Source organism: Phasianus colchicus, chromosome 40 (assembly GCF_987193195.1).
Source record: "Phasianus colchicus chromosome 40, bPhaCol1.hap1.1, whole genome shotgun sequence".
Lineage (NCBI taxonomy): Eukaryota > Metazoa > Chordata > Aves > Galliformes > Phasianidae > Phasianus > Phasianus colchicus.
In genome coordinates this window covers 462,670-483,413 of record NC_143475.1, presented here as the reverse complement: position 1 = coordinate 483,413, position 20,744 = coordinate 462,670, and the positions used below count along the sequence as shown (strand labels likewise).

General features: G+C 65.4%; 1 protein-coding gene across 1 annotated transcript in view; it reads left to right on the top strand.

Annotated features, from left to right (window-relative positions):
- Positions 1-3,366: 3,366 nt before the first annotated feature.
- The window catches only part of TLCD3B (TLC domain containing 3B), a 29,149-nt gene continuing 11,771 nt past the window's right edge, over positions 3,367-20,744 (top strand). The window contains exons 1-3 of the mRNA XM_090130472.1: positions 3,367-3,584; positions 11,875-11,958; positions 18,258-18,474. Coding sequence (XP_089986598.1) covers positions 3,457-3,584; positions 11,875-11,958; positions 18,258-18,474 — 429 coding nt within the window. The 5' untranslated portion in view covers positions 3,367-3,456. The remainder of the gene's footprint in view (positions 3,585-11,874; positions 11,959-18,257; positions 18,475-20,744) is intronic.

Genomic DNA, 20,744 nt, shown 5'->3' with positions numbered 1-20,744 from the left:
ATAACTGACCCCATAACCCCATAACTGGCTCCATATCCGTAACTGCACCCCATAACCCCATAACTGACCCCACAACTCAATAACTGCACCCCATAACACAATAACCCCATAACTGCACCCCATAACCCCATAACTGACCCCACAACCCCATAACTGACCCCACAACCCCATACCTGACCCCATAACCCCATACCTGACCCCATAACCCCATAACTGACCCCACAACCCCATAACTGACCCCATAACCCCATAATTGCCCCCCATAACCCATAACTGACCCCATAACCCATAACTGACCCCATAACTGACCCCATAACTGACCCCATAACCTCATAACTGACCCCATTACCCCATAACTGACCCCATAACCCATAACTGACCCCATAACCCCATAACTGCACCCCATAACTGCACCCATAACCCCATAACTGCACCCGATAACCCCATAACTGACCCCATAACCCATAACTGACCCCATAACCCCATAATTGCACCCCATAACCCATAACTGATCCCATAACCCCATAACTGACCCCATAACCCCATACCTGACCCCATAACCTCATAACTGCACCCCATAACCCCATAACTGACCCCATAATCCCATACCTGACCCCATAACCCCATAACTGCACCCCACAACCCCATAACTGACCCCATAACTGACCCCATAACTGACCCCATAACCCATAACTGCACCCCATAGCCCCATAACTGCACCCCATAATCCCATAACTGACCCCATATCCCTCTCACCCCATAACTCCCCATAACCCCATATCCCCTCCCATAACTCCACCCCATAACCCCGTAACCCCGCCACATAAGACCCCACAACCCCATATCCCCCCCATCGCCTCCCATGACCCCATAACCCCGCCCCATAACCCCAAACCCCTCCCACCCCATAACTCCGCCCCATAACACCCCACAAACCCATATCCCCTCCCATATCCCCTCCCATGACCCCATAACCCCGCCCCATAACCCCATAACCCCTCCCACCCCATAACTCCACCCCATAACACCCCATAATCCCATATCTCCTCCCATATCCCCTCCCATAACCCCATAACTCCACCCCATAACCCCATAACCCCATATCCCCTCCCACCCCATAACCCCGCCCCAAAAGGCCCCATAACCCCATATCCCCTCCCACCCCATAACTCCACCCCATAGCCCCATAACTCCACCTCATAACCCCATAACCCCATAACCCCGCCCCATAACACCCCATAACCCCAAATCTCCTCCCATATCCCCACCCCAAAACCCCTCCCACCCCATAACCCCGCCCCATAACACCCCATAATCCTATATCCCCGCCCCATAACCCCATATCCCCTCCCGTAACCCCATAAACCCACCCCATAACCCCATAACCCCTCCCACCCCATAACCCGGCCCCATAACTCCACCCCCTTCCACCCCATAACCCCGCCCCACAACCCCATAACCCCTCCCACCCCATACCCCCTCCCATAGCCCCATATCCCCTCCCATAACCCCATAACCCCACCCCATAACCCCATGTCCCCTCCCACCCCATAACCCCACCCCATAACCCCATAACTCCTCCCACCCCATAACCCCATAACCCCTCCCACCCCATAACCCCTCCCATAACCCCATAACCCCTCCCACCCTATAACCCCAGCCCGTAACCCCTCCCACCCCATAACCCCACCCCATAACCCCATATCTCCACCCCATAACCCCATAACCCCACCCCATAACCCCATATCTCCACCCCATAACCCCATAACCCCACCCCATAAGACCCCATAATCCTATATCCCCTCCCATAACCCCATAACCCCACCCCATAACCCCATGTCCCCTCCCACCCCATAACTCCACCCCATAACCCCATATCTCCTCCCATAACCCCATATCCCCTCCCATAACCCCATAACCCCATAACCCTGCCCCATAACACCCCATAACCCCATATCCCCTCCCATAACCCCTCGCATAACCCCACCCCATAACCCCACCCCATAACCCTATAACCCCTCCCACCCCATAACCCCGCCCCATAACCCCATAACCCCTCCCGCCCCATAACCCCACCCCATAACACCCCACAACCCCATATCCCCTCCCATATCCCCACCCCATAACCCCACCCCATAACCCCTCCCATCCCATAACCCCTCCCACCCCATAACCCCTCCCACCCCATAACCCCTCCCACCCCATAACCCCACCCCATAACCCCATATCTCCTCCCACCCCATAACCCCGCCCCATAACCCCATATCCCCTCCCATATCCCCACCCCATAACCCCTCCCACCCCATACCCCCTCCCATAGCCCCATATCTCCTCCCATAACCCCATAACCCCACCCCACAACCCCATAACCCCTCCCACCCCATAACTCCACCCCATAACCCCACACCCCCTTCCGCCCCATAACCCCTCCCCATAACCCCAAACCCCTCCCACCCCATAACCCCGCCCCAAAGGGCCCCATAATCCCATATCCCCTCCCATATCCCCACCCCATAACCCCATAACCCCTCCCACCCCATAACCCCGCCCCATAACCCCACCCCATAGCCCCGTAATCTCTCCCATAACTCCACCCCATAACCCCATGTCCCCTCCCACCCCATAGCCCCGCCCCATAACTCCACCCCCTTCCGCCCCATAACCCCGCCCCATACCCCATAGCCCCTCCCGCCCCATAACACCAAACCCCTCCCACCCCATAACACCGCCCCATAAACCCACATCCCCTTCTGCCCCATAACCCCGCCCCATAACCCCATAACCCCTCCCAACCCATAACCCCACCCCATAACCCCTCCCATGACCCCACCCCATCACCCCATAACCCCTCCCACCCCATATCCCCTCCCATGGCACCAAACCCCTCCCACCCCATTACCCCAAACCCCTCCCACCCCATAACCCCGCCCCATAACCCCATATCTCCTCCCACCCCATAACCCCGCCCCATAACACCATAACCCCATAACCCCTCCCACCTCATAACTCCACCCCATAACCCCATAACTCCACCCCATAACCCCATAACCCCATAACCCCGCCCCATAACACCCCATAACCCCATATCTCCTCCCATATCCCCACCCCATAACCCCTCCCACCCCATAACCCCGCCCCATAACACCCCATAATCCTATATCCCCTCCCATAGCCCCATAACCCCACCCCATAACCCCATGTCCCCTCCCACCCCATAACCCCGCCCCATAACTCCACCCCCTTCCGCCCCATAACCCCCCGGCACTCCGCCCCACAACACAGCGCACGGCCCCGCCCCATCCTCACCCCACAAGACCCCATAGCCCCCCAAAACCCCATAAACCCCCCCCATCCGCCCCACTTCCGCCCCCCACACCGCCCCACTTCCGCCCCACACCGCCCCACTTCCGCCCCACATCGCCCCACTTCCGCCCCACACCGCCCCACTTCCGCCCCATGGCTCCGTCGCTGCTGCCGCTGCTTCCCGGCTCGCTTTTTTTCCCGGCTCTTTTCGTGTTTTGCCGCGCCGCGCTGCGCTCCGTGCCGGCCTGCCGGGAACCGCGCGCCGCCATCTTGGCTGCCAGGTAACCGGGGGGGGGGGGCGGACAGGGGGACGGACGGACGGACGGACGGACACGGGGGGGGGGGAGGGGGGACACGGGGGGACACGGACACGAGTGGGGGGTGGGAGGGTATTGGATGTGGGGGGGGATGGAAGGACGGACGGACGGACGGCTGGACGTGGGGGGGAGGGGGACATGGGGGGGACGGACGGACAGACGGACACGGGGGGGGAGGGGGGATATGGAGGGACACGGGGGGACGCGGACACGAGTGGGGTGGGGGGATAATGGGGGGATGGGGGGGATATGGGGGGACACGGACACGAGTGGGGGATGGGGTGCTATGGGGGATGGGGGGGTTGAAGGACGGACGGACAGACGGACACGGGGAGGGAGGGGGGACACGGGGGGACACGGACACGAGTGGGGAGGGGGGATAATGGGGGTTGGGGGGGGGATGTGGGGGGACACAGACACGGGTGGGGGTTATGGGGTGCTATGGGGGATGGGGGGGTTGAAGGACGGACGGACGGATGGATGGATGGACAGATGGACACGGGGGGGAGGGGGGACACGGGGGGACACGGACACGAGTGGGGAGGGGGGATAATGGGGGATGTGGGGGGGATATGGGGGGACACGGACACGAGTGGGGGTTATGGGGTGCTATGGGGGATGGGGGGTGGAAGGACGGACGGACGGATGGACGGACAGACGGACACGGGGGGGAGGTGGGACACGGGGGACACGGACACGAGTGGGGAGGGGGAGTAGTGGGGGATGTGGGGGGACACGGACACGGGTGGGGTGGGGGGCTGCTATGGGGGATGGGGGGGTGGAAGGACGGACAGATGGATGGACATGGGGGGGAGGGGGACATGGGGGGGACGGACAGACGGACGGACACGGGGGGGGAGGGGGGATATGGAGGGACACGGGGGGGCGCGGACACGAGTGGGGAGGGGGGATAATGGGGGGATGTGGGGGGACACGGACACGAGTGGGGGGATGGGGTGCTATGGGGGATGGGGGGTGGAAGGACAGACGGATGGATGGACAGACGGACACGGGGGGGGAGGGGGGACACGGGGGGGCGCGGACACGAGTGGGGAGGAGGGATAATGGGGGATGTGGGGGGACACGGACACGAGTGGGGGGGCATGGGAGGGTTTGGGGGGTGGAAGGACGGACAGACGGATGGACGGACAGACGGACACGGGGGGGGAGGGGGGACACGAGGGGACACGGACACGAGTGGGGAGGGGGGATGATGGGGGGGATGTGGGGGGATTGTGGGGGGACACGGACACGAGTGGGGGTTATAGGGTGCTATGGGGGTTGGGGGGTGGAAGGACGGACAGATGGACACGGGGGGGGAGGGGGACATGGGGGGGACGGACAGACGGACGGACACGGGGGGGAGGTGGGATATGGAGGGACACGGGGGGACGCGGACACGAGTGGGGAGGGGGGGATAATGGGGGGGATGTAGGGGGACACGGACACGGGTGGGGTGGGGGGATGGGAGGGTTTGGGGGGTGGAAGGACGGACGGACGGATGGATGGATGGACAGACGGACACGGGGGGGGACATGGGGGGGCGTGGACACGAGTGGGGGAGGGGGGATAATGGGGGTTGGGGGGGGATATGGGGGGACACGGACACGAGTGGGGGGATGGGGTGCTATGGGGGATGGGGGGTGGAAGGGCAGACAGATGGACACGGGGTGGAGGGGGACATGGGGGGGACGGACAGACAGACGGACACGGGGGGGACACGGGGGGGCGCGGACACGAGTGGGGAGGGGGGATAATGGGGGATGTGGGGGGGATATGGGGGGACACGGACACGAGTGGGGGGATGGGGTGCTATGGGAGGTGGGGGGGGTTGAAGGACAGACAGACGGATGTGGGGGGGGAGGGGGGATATGAGGGGACACGAGTGGGGAGGGGGCGATTTGGGGGGGGGGATATGGGGGGGTACGGACACGAGTGGGGGGATGTGGGGGGGATGATGGGTGGTGGGGGATGTGGGGGGGGGATAGAAGGACGGGCGGACAGATGGACGGACACGGGGGGGGGGACGCGAGTGGGAGGGGGGTGGGGGGGGATATGGGGGGGTTATGGGGTAATGGGGGGTCGTGGGGGGGGCACAGGGGACACAGACACGAGTGGGGGGGGCGTGGGGGGCTATGGGGGGGATGGGGGCTGTGGGGGGGTAGGACGGACGGACAGACGGATGGACAGAGGGACACGAGGGGGGAGGGGAAATGGGGGGGGAAGTGGGGGGGGGATGTGGGGGGGGGACGGACACGAGTGGGGGGATGTGGGGGGGGGATAATGGGGGGTGGTGGGGGATGTGGGGGGGGGATGGAAGGACGGGCGGACAGATGGACGGACACGGGGGGGGGGACGCGAGTGGGAGGGGGCTGGGGGGGGATATGGGGGGTTATGGGGTAATGGGGGGGTCGTGGGGGGCACAGACACGAGTGGGGGGGGATGGGGGGCGTTGGGGGGGGACACGGGTGGGGGATGGGTGACATTGGGGGGGGGAGGGGACGGAGGACACGGGGGGGGGCGCGGGGGGGGGGCACAGACACGTGGGGGGGGGAGGGGACGTGGGGGGGGACACGGGTGGGGGATGGGTGACATTGGGGTGGGGGGGGAGGGGACGGAGGACACGTGGGGGGGGGGGAGGGGAAGAGGAGCCGGGATTAACGGGACTTAAGGGCTGGGGGGAGGGGGGAGGGGGGGTGACACGGGGACAGGGGGACGGGGGGGGAAGGGGGGCAGGGATGGCGGTACGCGGCTCCCAGTGCCCCCCCCCAGTCCTCCCAGTGCCCCCCCAGTTCCTCCCAGTAGCCCCCGTTCCACCCCAGTAGCCCCCAGTACCCCCCCCATTCCCCCATTGCCCCCCCAGTGCCCCCCAGTGCCTCCCAGTCCCTCCCAGTGCCCCCCAGTACCCCCCCACTCCCCCTCAGTCCCTCCCAGTGCCCCCCATTGCCCCCCCACCCCCCCCAGTCCCTCCCAGTGCCCCCCCAGTATCCCCCAGTATCCCCCAGTGCCCCCCAGTATCCCCCAGTCCCTCCCAGTGCCCCCCAGTACCCCCCCACTCCTCCCAGTCTCTCCCAGTCCCTCCCAGTGCCCCCCAGTACCCCCCATTGCCCCCCCAGTGCCCCCCAGTACCCCCCCATTGCCCTCCCTTCCCACCCCAGTCCCCCCCAGTGCCCCCCAGTACCCCCCCATTGCCCCCCCAGTCCCTCCCAGTGCCCCCCAGTACCCCCCCCACTCCCCCCAGTCCCTCCCAGTACCCCCCCATTGTCCTCCCTTCCCACCCCAGTGCCCCCCATTGCCCCCCGAGCCCCCCCCAGTTCTCCCCCAATCTCCCCAGTGCCCCCCCAGTCCTCCCAGTGCCCCCCAGTTCCTCCCAGTAGCCCCCGTTCCACCCCAGTAGCCCCCAGTACCCCCCCCATTCCCATTCCCCCGTTGCCCCCCCAGTACCCCCCCACTCCCTCCCAGTGCACCCCAATATCCCTCCCAGTCCCTCCCAGTGCCCCCCAGTACCCCCCCACTCCCCCTCAGTCCCTCCCAGTGCCCCCCATTGCCCCCCCAGCCCCCCCAGTGCCTCCCAGTGCCCCCCCAGTATCCCCCAGTATCCCCCAGTGCCACCCAGTGCCCCCCAGTACCCCCCCAGTACCCCCCCAGCCCCCCCAGTCCCTCCCAGTGCCCCCCCACTCCCCCTCAGTCCCTCCCAATTCCCCCCAGTACCCCCCCACGCCCCCCCATTGCCCTCCCAGCCCCCCCAGTGCCTCCCAGTGCCCCCCCAGTATCCCCCAGTGCCCCCCAGTATCCCCCAGTCCCTCCCAGTGCCCCCCAGTACCCCCCCCACTCCCCCCAGTCCCTCCCAGTACCCCCCCATTGCCCTCCCTTCCCACCCCAGTGCCCCCCAGTTCCCCCCATTGCCCCCCAGCCCCCCCGGGCCCCCCAGTTCCCCTCCCAGTGCCTCCCAGTGCCCCCCATTGCCCCCCCAGTCCCTCCCAGTGTCCCCCAGTCTCACCCAGTGCCCCCCAGTCCCTCCCAGTCCCTCCCAGTGCCCCCCAGTACCCCCCCGCTCCCCCCAGTCCCTCCCAGTGCCCCCCATTGCCCCCCCACTACCCCCAGTGCCCCCCAGTGCCCCCCCACTCCTCCCAGTCCCCCCCAGCCCCCCCCAGTCCCTCCCAGTGCCCCCCAGTACCCCCCCACTCCCCCCCAGTGCCCCCCAATATCCCCCCCCGTGCCCCCCCAGTCCCTCCCAGTGCCGCCCAGTACCCCCCCACTCCCCCTTAGTTCCTCCCAGTGCCCCCCAGTGCCTCCCAGTGCCCCCCCAGTATCCCCCAGTGCTCCCCAGCCCCCCCAGTGCCCCCCATTGCCACCCAGTCCCTCCCAGTGCCCCCCAGTACCTCCCCACTCCTCCCAGTGCCCCCCAGTCCCTCCCAGTCCCCCCCAGTGCCCCCCCACTCCCCCCAGTCCCCCCCAGTGCCCTCCCAGTGCCTCCCCGTGCCCCCCCAGTCCCTCCCAGTGCCCCCCAGTACCCCCCAGTGCCCCCCCATTGCCCCCCCAGTCCCTCCCAGTCCATCCCAGTGCCCCCCAGTACCCCTCCACTCCTCCCAGTCCCCCCCAGTCTCCCCCAGTCCCTCCCAGTACCCCCCCATTGCCCCCCCAGTCCCTCCCAGTGCCCCCCATTGCCCTCCCAGCCCCCCCCAGTACCCCCCCACTCCCCCTCATTTCCTCCCAGTGCCCCCCATTGCCCCCCCAGCCCCCCCAGTGCCTCCCAGTGCCCCCCCAGTTCTCCCCCAATCTCCCAGTGCCCCCCAGTTCCTCCCAGTATCCCCTGTTCCACCCCAGTAGCCCCCAGTACCCCCCCCATTCCCCCGTTGCCCCCCCAGTACCCCCCCACTCCCTCCCAGTGCACCCCAATATCCCTCCCAGTCCCTCCCAGTGCCCCCCAGTTCCACCTCAGTACCCCCCCCAGTGCCCCCCATTGCCCCCCCAGTCCCTCCCAGTCTGTCCCAGTGCCCCCCAGTACCCCCCCACTCCTCCCAGTCCCTCCCAGTTCCTCTCAGTGCCCCCAGTGCCCCCCATTGCCCCCCCAGCCCCCCCAGTGCCTCCCAGTGCCCCCCCAGTATCCCCCAGTGCCCCCCAGTATCCCCCAGTGCCACCCAGTGCCCCCCATTGCCCCCCGAGCCCCCCCCAGTTCTCCCTCAATATCCCCAGTGCCCCCCCAGTCCCTCCCAGTGCCCCCCAGTACCCCCCCACTCCCCCTCATTTACTCCCAGTGCCCCCCATAGCCCCCCCAGCCCCCCCAGTGCCCCCCAGTGCTCCCCAGTGCCTCCCAGTTCTCCCCCAATCCTCCCAGTGCCCCCCAGTTCCTCCCAGTATCCCCCGTTCCACCCCAGTAGCCCCCAGTACCCCCCCCCATTCCCCCCATTGCCCCCCCAGTACCCCCCCACTCCCTCCCAGTGCACCCCAATATCCCTCCCAGTCCCTCCCAGTGCCCCCCAGTACCCCCCCACTCCTCCCCAGTGCCCCCCATTGCCCCCCCAGCCCCCCCAGACCCTCCCAGTGCACCCCAGTACCCCCCCACTCCTCCCAGTCTCTCCCAGTCCCTCCCCAGTGCCCCCCCATTGCCCCCCCAGCCCCCCCCAGTCCCTCCCAGTGCCCCCCAGTACCTCCCAGTACCCCCCCATTGCCCTCCCTTCCCACCCCAGTCCCCCCCAGTGCCCCCCAGTACCCCCCCACTCCCTCCAGTCCCTCCCAGTACCCCCCCATTGCCCCCCCAGTCCCTCCCAGTCCGTCCCAGTGCCCCCCAGTGCCCCCCCAGTACCCCCCCCTCCCTCCCAGTCCCTCCCAGTGCCCCCCACTACCCCCCCATTGCCCCCCAGTCCCTCCCAGTGCCCCCCAGTACCCCCCCAGTCCCTCCCAGTGCCCCCCAGTACCCCCCCACTCCTCCCAGTGCCCCCCAATATCCCCCCCATTGCCCCCCCAGCCCCCCCAATGCCCCCCATTGCCCCCCCAGTTCCTCCCAGTGCCCCCCAGTTCCCCTCCCAGTGCCCCCCATTGCCCCTCCAGTCCCTCCCAGTGCCTCCCAGTGCCCCCCAGTACCCCCCCACTCCATCCCAGTGCCCCCCAATATCCCCCCCATTGCCCCCCCAGTGCCCCCCATTGCCCCCCAGTCCCCCCCAGTGCCCCCCAGTTCCTCCCAGTACCCCCCCCACCCCCCCAGTGGCTTCCAGTGCCCCCCCCCAATCCCCCCATTCCACCCCAGTACCCTCCTCAGTTCCTCCCAGTGTCCCCCCAGTTCCTCCCAGTATCCCCCAGTAACCCCCCCGGTGCCCCCCCAATCTTCCCAGTGCTCCCCAGTTCCTCCCAGTATCCTCCAGGCCCCCCCAGTGCCCCCCCAGGTTCTCCCAGTGCCCCCCACTGCCCCCCCAATCCCCCAGTACCCTCCCAGTGCCCCCCAGTTCCTCCCAGTGCCCCCCCAGTTCCTCCCAGTATCCTCCGGCCCCCCCCTGTGCCTCCCAGTGCCCCCCCCAGGTTCTCCCAGTATCCCCCAGTGCCCCCCATTCCCCCCCCAATCTTCCCAGTGCCCCCAGTTCCTCCCAGTGCCCCCCATTGTCCCCCAGTTCCTCCCAGTATCCCAAGTGCCCCCCCCAATTGCCCCCCTCCTCCTTTTTACCCCCTAATTGCCCCCCATTCCCCCTTGTTGCCCCCCCCAGTTGCCCCCCACCTCAAATTGTCCCCCATCTCCCCCAATGCCCCCCAACCTCAGTTGCCCCCCATTCCCCCTTATTGCCCCCCAGCCCCCCAGTTGCCCCCCATTCTCCCTTATTGCCCCCCATTGCCCCCATCCCTCCTTATTGCCCCCCACCCCCCCCAGTTGCCCCCCATTCCCCCTTATTGCACCGCATTGCCCCCATCTCCCCCCCAGTTGCCCCTCATCCCCCTTATTGCCCCCATTCCCCCCCAGTTGCCCCCCATTCCCCCTTATTGCCCCCCATTCCCCCTTGTTGCCCCCCCACCCCCCTGTTGCCTCCCATTCCTCCTTACTGCCCACCCCAGCTGCCCCCCATTCCCCCCCAGTTGCCCCCCATTCCCCCTTATTGCCCCCCATCCCCCCCCAGTTGCCCCCCATTCCCCCTTATTGCCCCCCAGTTGCCCCCCATTCCCCCTTATTGCCCCCCACCCCCCCCAGCTGCCCCCCATTCCCCCTTATTGCCCCCTCAGTTGCCCCCCATTGCCCCCATCTCCCCCCCAGCTGCCCCCATTCCCCCTTATTGCCCCCCATTCCCCCTTATTGCCCCCCCAGCTGCCCCCATCCCCCCTTATTGCCCCCCCCGTCCCCCCCAGCTGCCCCCCATCCCCCCGCAGCTGCCCCCATTTCCCCCTTATTGCCCCCCAATCCCCCCACAGCTGCCCCCCATCCCCCCTTATTGCCCCCCACCCCCCCATCTGTCCCCCATCCCCCTTATTGCCCCCCCATTCCCCCTTATTGCCCCCCATCCCCCCCAATCCCCCCCCATCTGCCCCCCATCCCCCCTCTTATTGCCCCCCACCCCTCCATCTGCCCCCCATCCCCCTTATTGCCCCCCATCCCCCCCAATCCCCCCCCATCTGCCCCCCATCCCCCCTTATTGCCCCCCATACCCCCCATCCCCCCTCTTATTGCCCCCCACCCCTCCATCTGCCCCCCATCCCCCTTATTGCCCCCCATCCCCCCCAATCCCCCCCCAGCTGCCCCCCATCCCCCCTTATTGCCCCCCCCCAGCCGCCCCCATCTCCCCGCGGCTGCCCCCCATCCCCCCTTATTGCCCCCCACCCCCCCAGCTGCCCCCCATCCCCCTTATTGCCCCCCCATCCCCCCTTATTGCCCCCCATCCCCCCCAATCCCCCCCCAGCTGCCCCCCATCCCCCCTTATTGCCCCCCATACCCCCCATCCCCCCTCTTATTGCCCCCCACCCCACCATCTGCCCCCCATTCCCCCTTATTGCCCCCTCAGTTGCCCCCCATTGCCCCCATCTCCCCCCCAGCTGCCCCCATCCCCCCTTATTGCCCCCCCCGTCCCCCCCAGCTGCCCCCCATCCCCCCGCAGCTGCCCCCATTTCCCCCTTATTGCCCCCCACCCCTCCATCTGCCCCCCATCCCCCTTATTGCCCCCCATACCCCCCATCCCCCCTCTTATTGCCCCCCACCCCCCCAGCTGCCCCCCATCCCCCCTTATTGCCCCCCCAGCCCCCCGTTTCCCCCCGCCCCACGCCGTGCTGCCCCCTGCAGGCTGGTGTCGGCAGTGCAGGCGGTGCTGGCGTCGCTCTCAGGGTTCCTCATCGCCTCCAGCTGCCAGCACGTCATCGACGACACGTGAGCTGCCCCACAGCTGCCCCACAGCTGCCCCACAGCTGCCCCATAGCGCCCCACACATACCCCATAGATACCTCCACAGCTGCCCCACAGCTGCCCCATAGCTGCCCCACAGCTGCCCCATAGCGCCCCACACATACCCCATAAATACCCCCACAGCTGCCCCACAGCTGCCCCACAGCTGCCCCATAGCGCCCCCCAGAAACCCCAGAGCTGCCCCTTAGCTGCCCCATAGATATCTCTATAGCTGCCCCATAGCTGCCCCATAGATGCTCCATTGGTGCCCCATAGATACCCCCATGGCTGCCCCATGGCTGCCCCATGGCTGCCCCACAGCTGCCCCATAGCGCCCCACAGATACCCCATAGCTGCCCCACAGCTGCCCCATAGCGCCCCACAGATACCCCAGAGCTGTCCCTTAGCTGCCCCATAGATATCCCATAGCTGCCCCACAGATACCCCCATAGCTGCCCCATAGCTGCCCCATAACTGCCCCGTATGTACTCCATAGGTACCCCATAGCTGCCCCAAAAATACCCCCATAGCTGCCCCATAGGTGCCCCATAGATATCTCTATAGCTGCCCCATAGCTGCCCCACAGATACCGTGTAGCTACCCCATAGCTGCCCCATAGATACCCCATAGCTGCCTCATAGATGCCCCATTGGTGCCCCATAGATACCCCCATGGCTGCCCCACAGATACCCCCATAGATACCGTGTAGCTGCCCCATAGCTGCCCCATAGATACCCCATAGCTGCCCCATAGATACCCCATAGCTGCCCCATAGATATCCCATAGTTGCCCCACAGCGCCCCATAGCTGCCCCACAGATAGCCTCATTGATACCTCCATAGCTGCCCCATAGCTGCCCCATAGCTGCCCCATAGATACCCCATAGCTGCCCCATAGATACTGCATAGCTGCCCCCATAGCTGCCCCATAACTGCCCCATATGTACTCCATAGCTGCCCCACAGCTGCCCCACAGTGCCCCACAGCTGCCCCATAGTGCCCCACAGATACCCCATAGATACCCCCACTGCTGTCTCATAGCTGCCCCATAGATACCCCATAAATACCTCATAGCGCCCCATAGATACTCCATAGCTGCCCCATAGCTGCCCCATAGATACCCCATAGATACTGTGTAGCTGCCCCATAGCTGCCCCATAAATACCCCATAGCTTCCCCATAGATGCCCCATTGGTGCCCCATAGATACCCCCATAGTTGCCCCACAGCGCCCCATAGCTGCCCCACATATATCCTCATTGATATCTCCGTAGCTGCCCCACAGATACCCCCATAGATACCCCCATAGCTGCCCCATAGCTGCCCTATAGCTGCCCCGTACATACCCCACAGCTGCCCCATAGCTGCCCCATAGCTGCCCCATAGATGTCTCTATAGGTGCCCCATAGATATCTCTATAGCTGCCCCACAGCTGCCCCATAGCTGCCCCATACGTGCCCCATAGCTGCCCCATAGCTGCCCAATGGACACTTCATAGGTACCCCCATAGATACCCCCGTAGCTGCCCCATAGCTGCCCCATAGCTGCCCCATAACTACACGCGCCCAATGCAGGTGCCCCCACTGCCCCCATTGCCCCCATTCCCCCCAAAGCCCCCATTGCCCCTATTGCCCCATTATCCCCCATTGCCCCCATTACCCCAAAAGCCCCAATGCCCCCATTGCCCCTGTTTCCCCCATTCCCCCCATTGCCCCCATTATCCCAAAGGTCCCCACTGCCCCCATTGCCCCCCAGCCCCCCCTGCCCCCCACTGCCCCCATTCCCCCCAAAGGCCCCCTTCCCCCCATTGCCCCCAACACCCCCATTCCCCCCACTGCCCCCATTCCCCCAACACCCCCATTGCCCCCCATTCCCCCATTGCCCCATTGCCCCCAATGCCCCCATTATCCCAAAGGTCCCCACTGCCCCCATTCCCCCCATTGCCCTCAACCCCCCCTCCCCCCCAACACCCCCATTCCCCCCATTCCCCCCTTCCCCCCATTCCCCCATTGCCCCAACACCCCCATTGCCCCCATTATCCCAAAGGTCCCCATTGCCCCCCCCACCCCCTCTCCCCCAACGCCCCCATTCCCCCCATTCCCTCCAATGCCCCCCTTCCCCCCCTTTTCCCCCACCCCCCCCATTGCCCCCATTGCCCCCATTGCCCCCATTCCCCCCAAAGGCCCCCTTCTCCCCATTCCCCCCATTGCCCCCAACACCCCCATTCCCCCCACTCCCCCCATTCCCCCAAAAGCCCCCTCTGCCCCCATTGCCCCCCTTCCCCCCAATGCCCCCCATTGCCCCCAACTCCCCCTCCCCCCAATGCCCCCACTCTCCCCAATGCCCCCATTCCCCCCATTGCTCCCAATGCCCCTCATTTCTTCCATTCCCCCCATTGTCCCCATTATCCCCCATTATCCCCCATTCCCCCCATTATCCCCCCATTATCCCCCCATTCCCCCCATTGCCCCCATTCCCCGCAAAGCCCCCATTGCCCCATTATCCCAAAGGTTCCCATTCCCCCCATTGCCCCCAATCCCCCCATTCCCACCATTCCCCCCATTCCGCCAACACCCCCATTCCCCCCATTGCCCCCATTCCCCCCCATTGCCCCCCTTCTCCCCCTTCCCCCCATTGTCCCCATTGCCCCCATTATCCCAAAGGTCCCCATTGCCCCCATTCCCCCCATTCCCCCATTCCCCCCATTGCCCCACTTCCCCCCCTTTCCCCCCATTCCCCCCATTGCCCCCAAAGCCTCCAAAGCCCCCATTATCCCCCAACACCCCCATTCCCCCCAACACCCCCATTGCCCCCATTCCCCCCATTGCCCCCCTTCCCCCCATTCCCCCCAAAGCCCCCAATTCCCCCCATTGCCCCCCTTATCCCAAAGGTCCCCACTGCCCCCATTCGCCCTAACACCCCCCTTCCCCCCATTGCCCCAATTGCACCCCTCCCCCCCATTGCCCCCCTTCCCCCCATTCCCCCCATTGTCCCCCATTCCATCCATTCCCCCCATTCCCCCCCTTTTCCCCCCATTCCCCCCATTGCCCCCCTTCTCCCCATTCCCCCCATTCCTCCCAATGCTCCCATTCCCCCCCTTCCCCCCCTTCCCCCCATTGTCCCCAATTCCCCCCTATTGCCCCCATTACCCCCACTCCCCCCTTCCCCCCCTTCGCCCCATTCCCCCCACTGCCCCCCTTCCCCCCATTCCCCCCATTCCCCCCATTGCCCCCCATTGCCCCCATTCCCCCCCATTCCCCCCATTGCCCCCCTTCTACCCCTTCCCCCCTTCCCCCCTTCCTCCCCATTGCCCCCAATTCCCCCCTATTGCCCCATTGCCCCCCTTCTCCCCCTTCCCCCCATTCCCCCCATTCCCCGCACTGCCCCCATTGCCCCCCTTCTCCCCATTGCCCCCACTGCCCCCATTCCCCCCAAAGCCCCCCATTCCCCCCATTCCCCCAACACCCCCATTCCCCCCATTGCCCCCCTTCCCCCCCATTACCCTCAATGCCCCCATTCCCCCTCTTCCCCCCATTGCCCCCATTCCCCCCCTTTTCTCCCCATTCTCCCCCTTCCCTCCATTGCCCCCCTTCCCCCCCTTTTCCCCCATTCCCCCCATTGCCCCCAAAGCCTCCAAAGCCCCCATTATCCCCCAACACCCCCACTGCCCCCAACACCCCCATTGCCCCCATTCCCCCCATTGCCCCCAATTCCCCCCTATTGCCCCCATTACCCCCACTCCCCCCATTGCCCCCCCTTCGCCCCATTCCCCCCATTGCCCCCATTCCCCCCCATTCCCCCCCTTTTCCCCCCATTGCCCCCCTTCCCCCCATTGCCCCCATTCCCCCCATTCCCCCCATTGCCCCCCTCCCCCCCAACAGCCCCATTGCCCCCCTTCTCCCCCTTCCCCCCCTTCCCCCCATTGCCCCCATTATCCCCCAACCCCCCATTCCTCCCATTGCCCCCCTTCCCCCCATTCCCCCCATTACCTCAACAACCCCATTCCCCCCATTGCCCCCAATGCCCCCACTGCCCCTCTTTCCCCCCATTGCCCCAACCCCCCTTTCCCCCCATTGCCCCCATTGCCCCCATTCCCCCCATTCCCCCCAATGCTCCAATTCCCCCCCATTCCCCCCACTGCCCCCATTCCCCCCATTGCCCCCATTCCCCCCATTCCCCCACTGCCCCCATTCCCCCCATTGCCCCCATTCCCCCCATTCCCCCACTGCCCCCATTCCCCCCATTGCCCCCATTCCCCCCATTCCCCCACTGCCCCCATTCCCCCCATTGCCCCCATTCCCCCCATTCCCCCACTGTCCCCCATTGCCCCCATTGCCCCGACTGTCCCCATTCCCCCCATTGCCCCCATTCCCCCCAAAGCCCCCATTGCCCCCCTTCTCCCCATTCCCCCCATTCCCCCCATTCCCCCCATTATCCCCCATTCTCCCCATTACCCCCATTGCCCCCCTTCCCCCCGACACCCCCATTCCCCCCCATTGCCCCCAATTCCCCCCTATTGCCCCCATTACCCCCCTTTTCCCCCCATTCCCCCCATTCCCCCCAATGCCCCCCTTCCCCCCATTGCCCCCATTCCCCCCATTGTCCCCAATTCCCCCCTATTGCCCCCATTACCCCCACTCCCCCCTTCCCCCCCTTCGCCCCATTCCCCCCATTGCCCCCACTGCCCCCATTCCCCCCATTCCCCCCATTGTCCCCCTTCTCCCCATTCCCCCCCTTCCCCCCATTCCCCCCATTGCCCCCATTCCCCCCATTCCCCCCAATGTCCCCCACTGTCCCCATTCCCCCCACTGTCCCCATTCCTCCCAATGGCCCCATTCCCCCCATTCCCCCCATTCCCCCCACTGCCCCCATTGTCCCCCATTCCCCCCATTCCCCCACTGTCCCCATTCCCCCCATTGCCCCCATTCCCTGCAAAGCCCCCATTGCCCCCATTGCCCCCAACACCCCCATTGCCCCCATTGCCCCCATTCCCCCCATTCCCCCCTATTGCCCCCCATTCCCCCCTATTGCCCCCAATTCCCCCCTATTGCCCCCATTCCTCCCATTCCCCCCAATGCTCCCATTCCCCCCCATTCCCCCCCATTCCCCCCAATGCCCCCCAATGCCCCCATTCCCCCCATGCCCCCCACTGCCCCCATTCCCCCCAATGTCCCCCATTCCCCCCATTCCCCCACTGTCCCCATTCTCCCCAATGTCCCTCATTCCCCCCATTCCCCCCAACACCCCCATTGCCCACATTCCCCCCATTGCCCCCATTATCCCAAAGGTCCCCATTGCCCCCATTCCCCCCATTCCCCCACTGTCCCCATTCCCCCCAATGGCCCCATTCCCCCCATTCCCCCCATTCCCCCCATTCTCCCCATTACCCCCATTCCCCCCATTACCCCAACCCCACCCTTCCCCCCATTCCCCTCATTACCTCAACACCCCCATTGTCCCCATTCCCCCAATTCCCCCCATTCCCCCAATGCCCCCCATTTCCCCCTTCCCCCCATTTCCCCCATTGCCCCCCTTCCCCCCATTCCCCCCAACACCCCCATTCCCCCCATTCCCCCCCATTCCCCCCAATGCCCCCATTCCCCCCATTCCCCCCATTCCCCCCAATGTCCCCCACTGTCCCCATTCCCCCCACTGTCCCCATTCCTCCCAATGGCCCCATTCCCCCCAACATCCCCATTGCCCCCATTCCCCCCATTCCCCCCATTCTCCCCATTGCCCCCATTATCCCAAAGGTCCCCATTCCCTCCCTTCCCCCCATTCCCCCCATTGCCCCCATTGCCCCCTTCCCCCCATTGCCCCCATTCCCCCCCTTCCCCCCATTCCCCCCATTCCCCCCAATGTCCCCCTTCCCCCCATTGCCCCCATTCCCCCCATTGCCCCCCATTGCCCCCATTCCCCCCAATGTCCCCCATTGCCCCCCTTCCCCCCATTCCCCCCAATGTCCCCCATTGCCCCCCATTGCCCCCATTCCCCCCCATTCCCCCCATTGCCCCCCATTCCCCCCCTTCCCCCCCATTCTCCCCATTAGCCCCATTGCCCCCATTGCCCCCATTGCCCCCAATTCCCCCCTATTGCCCTCCCCCCCCATTGCCCCCACTGCCCCCATTCCCCCCATTGGCCCCAATTCCTCCCATTCCCCCAACAACCCCCTTCCCCCCCTTCCCCCCATTCCCCCCAATGCCCCCATTCCCCCCCTTCCCCCCATTGCCCCCAATTCCCCCCTATTGCCCCCACCCCCCGCCCGCAGCGCTGCGTCCCGTTGCAGACACTGGCTGGCGGCGGCGTACCCGCCGTTCGCGGTGCCGTACTTCGTGTACGACATCTTCGCCATGTTCCTGTGCCACCGGCAGCGCCGGCGCCTCAAGGGCCACGAGGACGAGGCGGAGCCGCCCGGCAGCGCCGCCATGGCCTTCCTGCGCCGCCGCCTCCTCATGGTGCTGCACCACGCCGCCATGGTGCTCGTCTGCTTCCCCGCCGCCACCGTGAGAACAAGGGCGGGTGGGGTGATGGGGGGTGGGGGGGTTATGGGGTGATGTGGGGTCGTTGTGGGGTGATGTGGGGTGGTTATGGGGCACTATGGGGTCATTGTCGGGTGATGTGGGGTCTTATGATGTGCTATGGGGTGCTGTGCGGTTATAATGGGGTTGTTATAGGGTCGTTGTGGGGTGCTATGGGGTCATTGGGGGATGATACGGGGTCATTGTGGGGTCATTGTGGGGTGGTGTGGAGTCATTGTGGGGTGATATGGGGTCGTTGTGGGGTCATTGTGGGGTGGTGTGGGGTCGTTGTGGGGTGATGTGGGGTCGTTGTGGGGTCGTTGTGGGGTCATTGTGGGGTGGTGTGGGGTCGTTGTGGGGTGATGCGGGGTGGTTATGGGGTGCTATGGGGTGGTTGTGGGGTGATGTGGGGTCGTTGTGGGGTGATGTGGGGTGGTTATGGGGTGCTATGGGGTCGTTGGGGGGTTGATGTGGGGTGGTTATGGGGTGATGTGGGGTGGTTGTGGGGTGATATGGGGTGGGTGTGGGGTGATGTGGGGTCATTATGGGGTCACTGTGGGGTGATGTGGGTGATATGGGGTGATATGGGGTGGTTATGGGGTGATGTGGGGTGGTTGTGGGGTCGTTGTGGGGTGATGTGGGGGCGTTGTGGGGTGATGTGGGGTGGTTATGGGGTGATGTGGGGTGGTTGTGGGGTCGTTGTGGGGTGATGTGGGGGCGTTGTGGGGTGATGTGGGGTGGTTATGGGGTGATGTGGGGTGGTTGTGGGGTCGTTGTGGGGTCGTTGTGGGGTCGTTGTGGGGTGATGTGGGGTGGTTATGGGGTGATGTGGGGTCATTATGGGGTGCTATGGGGTGATTGTGGGGTGCTATGGGGTGGTTGTGGGGTGATGTGGGGTCGTTGTGGGGTGATGTGGGGTGGTTATGGGGTGATGTGGGGTCATTGTGGGGTGCTATGGGGTGATTGTGGGGTGCTATGGGGTGGTTGTGGGGTGATGTGGGGTCGTTGTGGGGTGATGTGGGGTGGTTATGGGGTGATGTGGGGTCTTTGGGGGGTTGATGTGGGGTGGTTATGGGGTGATGTGGGGTGATATGGGGTGATGTGGGGTGCTATGGGGTCACTATGGGGTGCTATGGGGTGATTGTGGGGTGCTGTGGGGTCGTTGTGGGGTGATGTGGGGTGGTTATGGGGTGCTATGGGGTCATTGGGGGGTGCTATGGGGTGCTATGGGGTCGTTGTGGGGTGATGTGGGGTTATTGTGGGGTGCTATGGGGTCATTGGGTGCTATGGGTTGATTGTGGGGTCATTATGGGGTGCTATGGGGCACTATGGGGTCATTCTGGGGCCATTGTGGGGTCGTTGTGGGGTCATTGTGGGGCGCTATGGGGTCATTATAGGGCGCTGTGGGGTCGTTGTGGGGCACTATGGGGTCATTGTGGGGCGCTATGGGGTTATTATGGGGTGCTGTGGGGTCATTGTGGGGTGGTGTGGGGTCATTATAGGGCGCTGTGGGGTCGTTGTGGGGTCGTTGTGGGGCGCTATGGGGTTATTATGGGGTGCTGTGGGGTCATTGTGGGGTGATGTGGGGTCGCTATGGGGCGCTATGGGTGCTATAGGGTGCTGTGGGGCTATAGTGGGGTGATGTGGGGTCGTTGTGGGGCGCTTTGGGTCATTATGGGGTCACTCTGGGATGCTATGGGTCATTATGGGGCACTATGGGGTCATTATGGGGCACTATGGGGTCGTTATGGGGTCATTATGGGGCACTATGGGGTTGGGGACACTGTGGGGATTCTATGGGGTCGCTATGGGGTCGTTATGGGGTTGGGGACATTATGGGGTCACTATGGGGACACTGTGGGGTTGGGGACACTGTGGGGATTCTATGGGGTCGCTATGGGGTCGTTATGGGGTTGGGGACACAATGGGGTCACTATGGGGACACAATGGGGGGCTGTATGGGGTTGGGGTTCCTATGGGGTCACCAGGGGGCTCTATGGGGTTGGGGTTCCTATGGGGACTCTATGGGGTCACTATGGGGTCATTATGGGGTCCCTATGGGGTTGTGGACAATGTAGGGACTCTATGGGGTCACTATGGGGGCTCTATGGGGTTGGGGACCCTATGGGGACACTATAGGGACGCTGTGGGGTTGGGGACGCCATGGGGACTCTATGGGGTCGCTGTGGGGGCTCTATGGGGTTGGGGACATTATGGGGTCGCTATGGGGACACTGTGGGGTTGGGGACACTGAG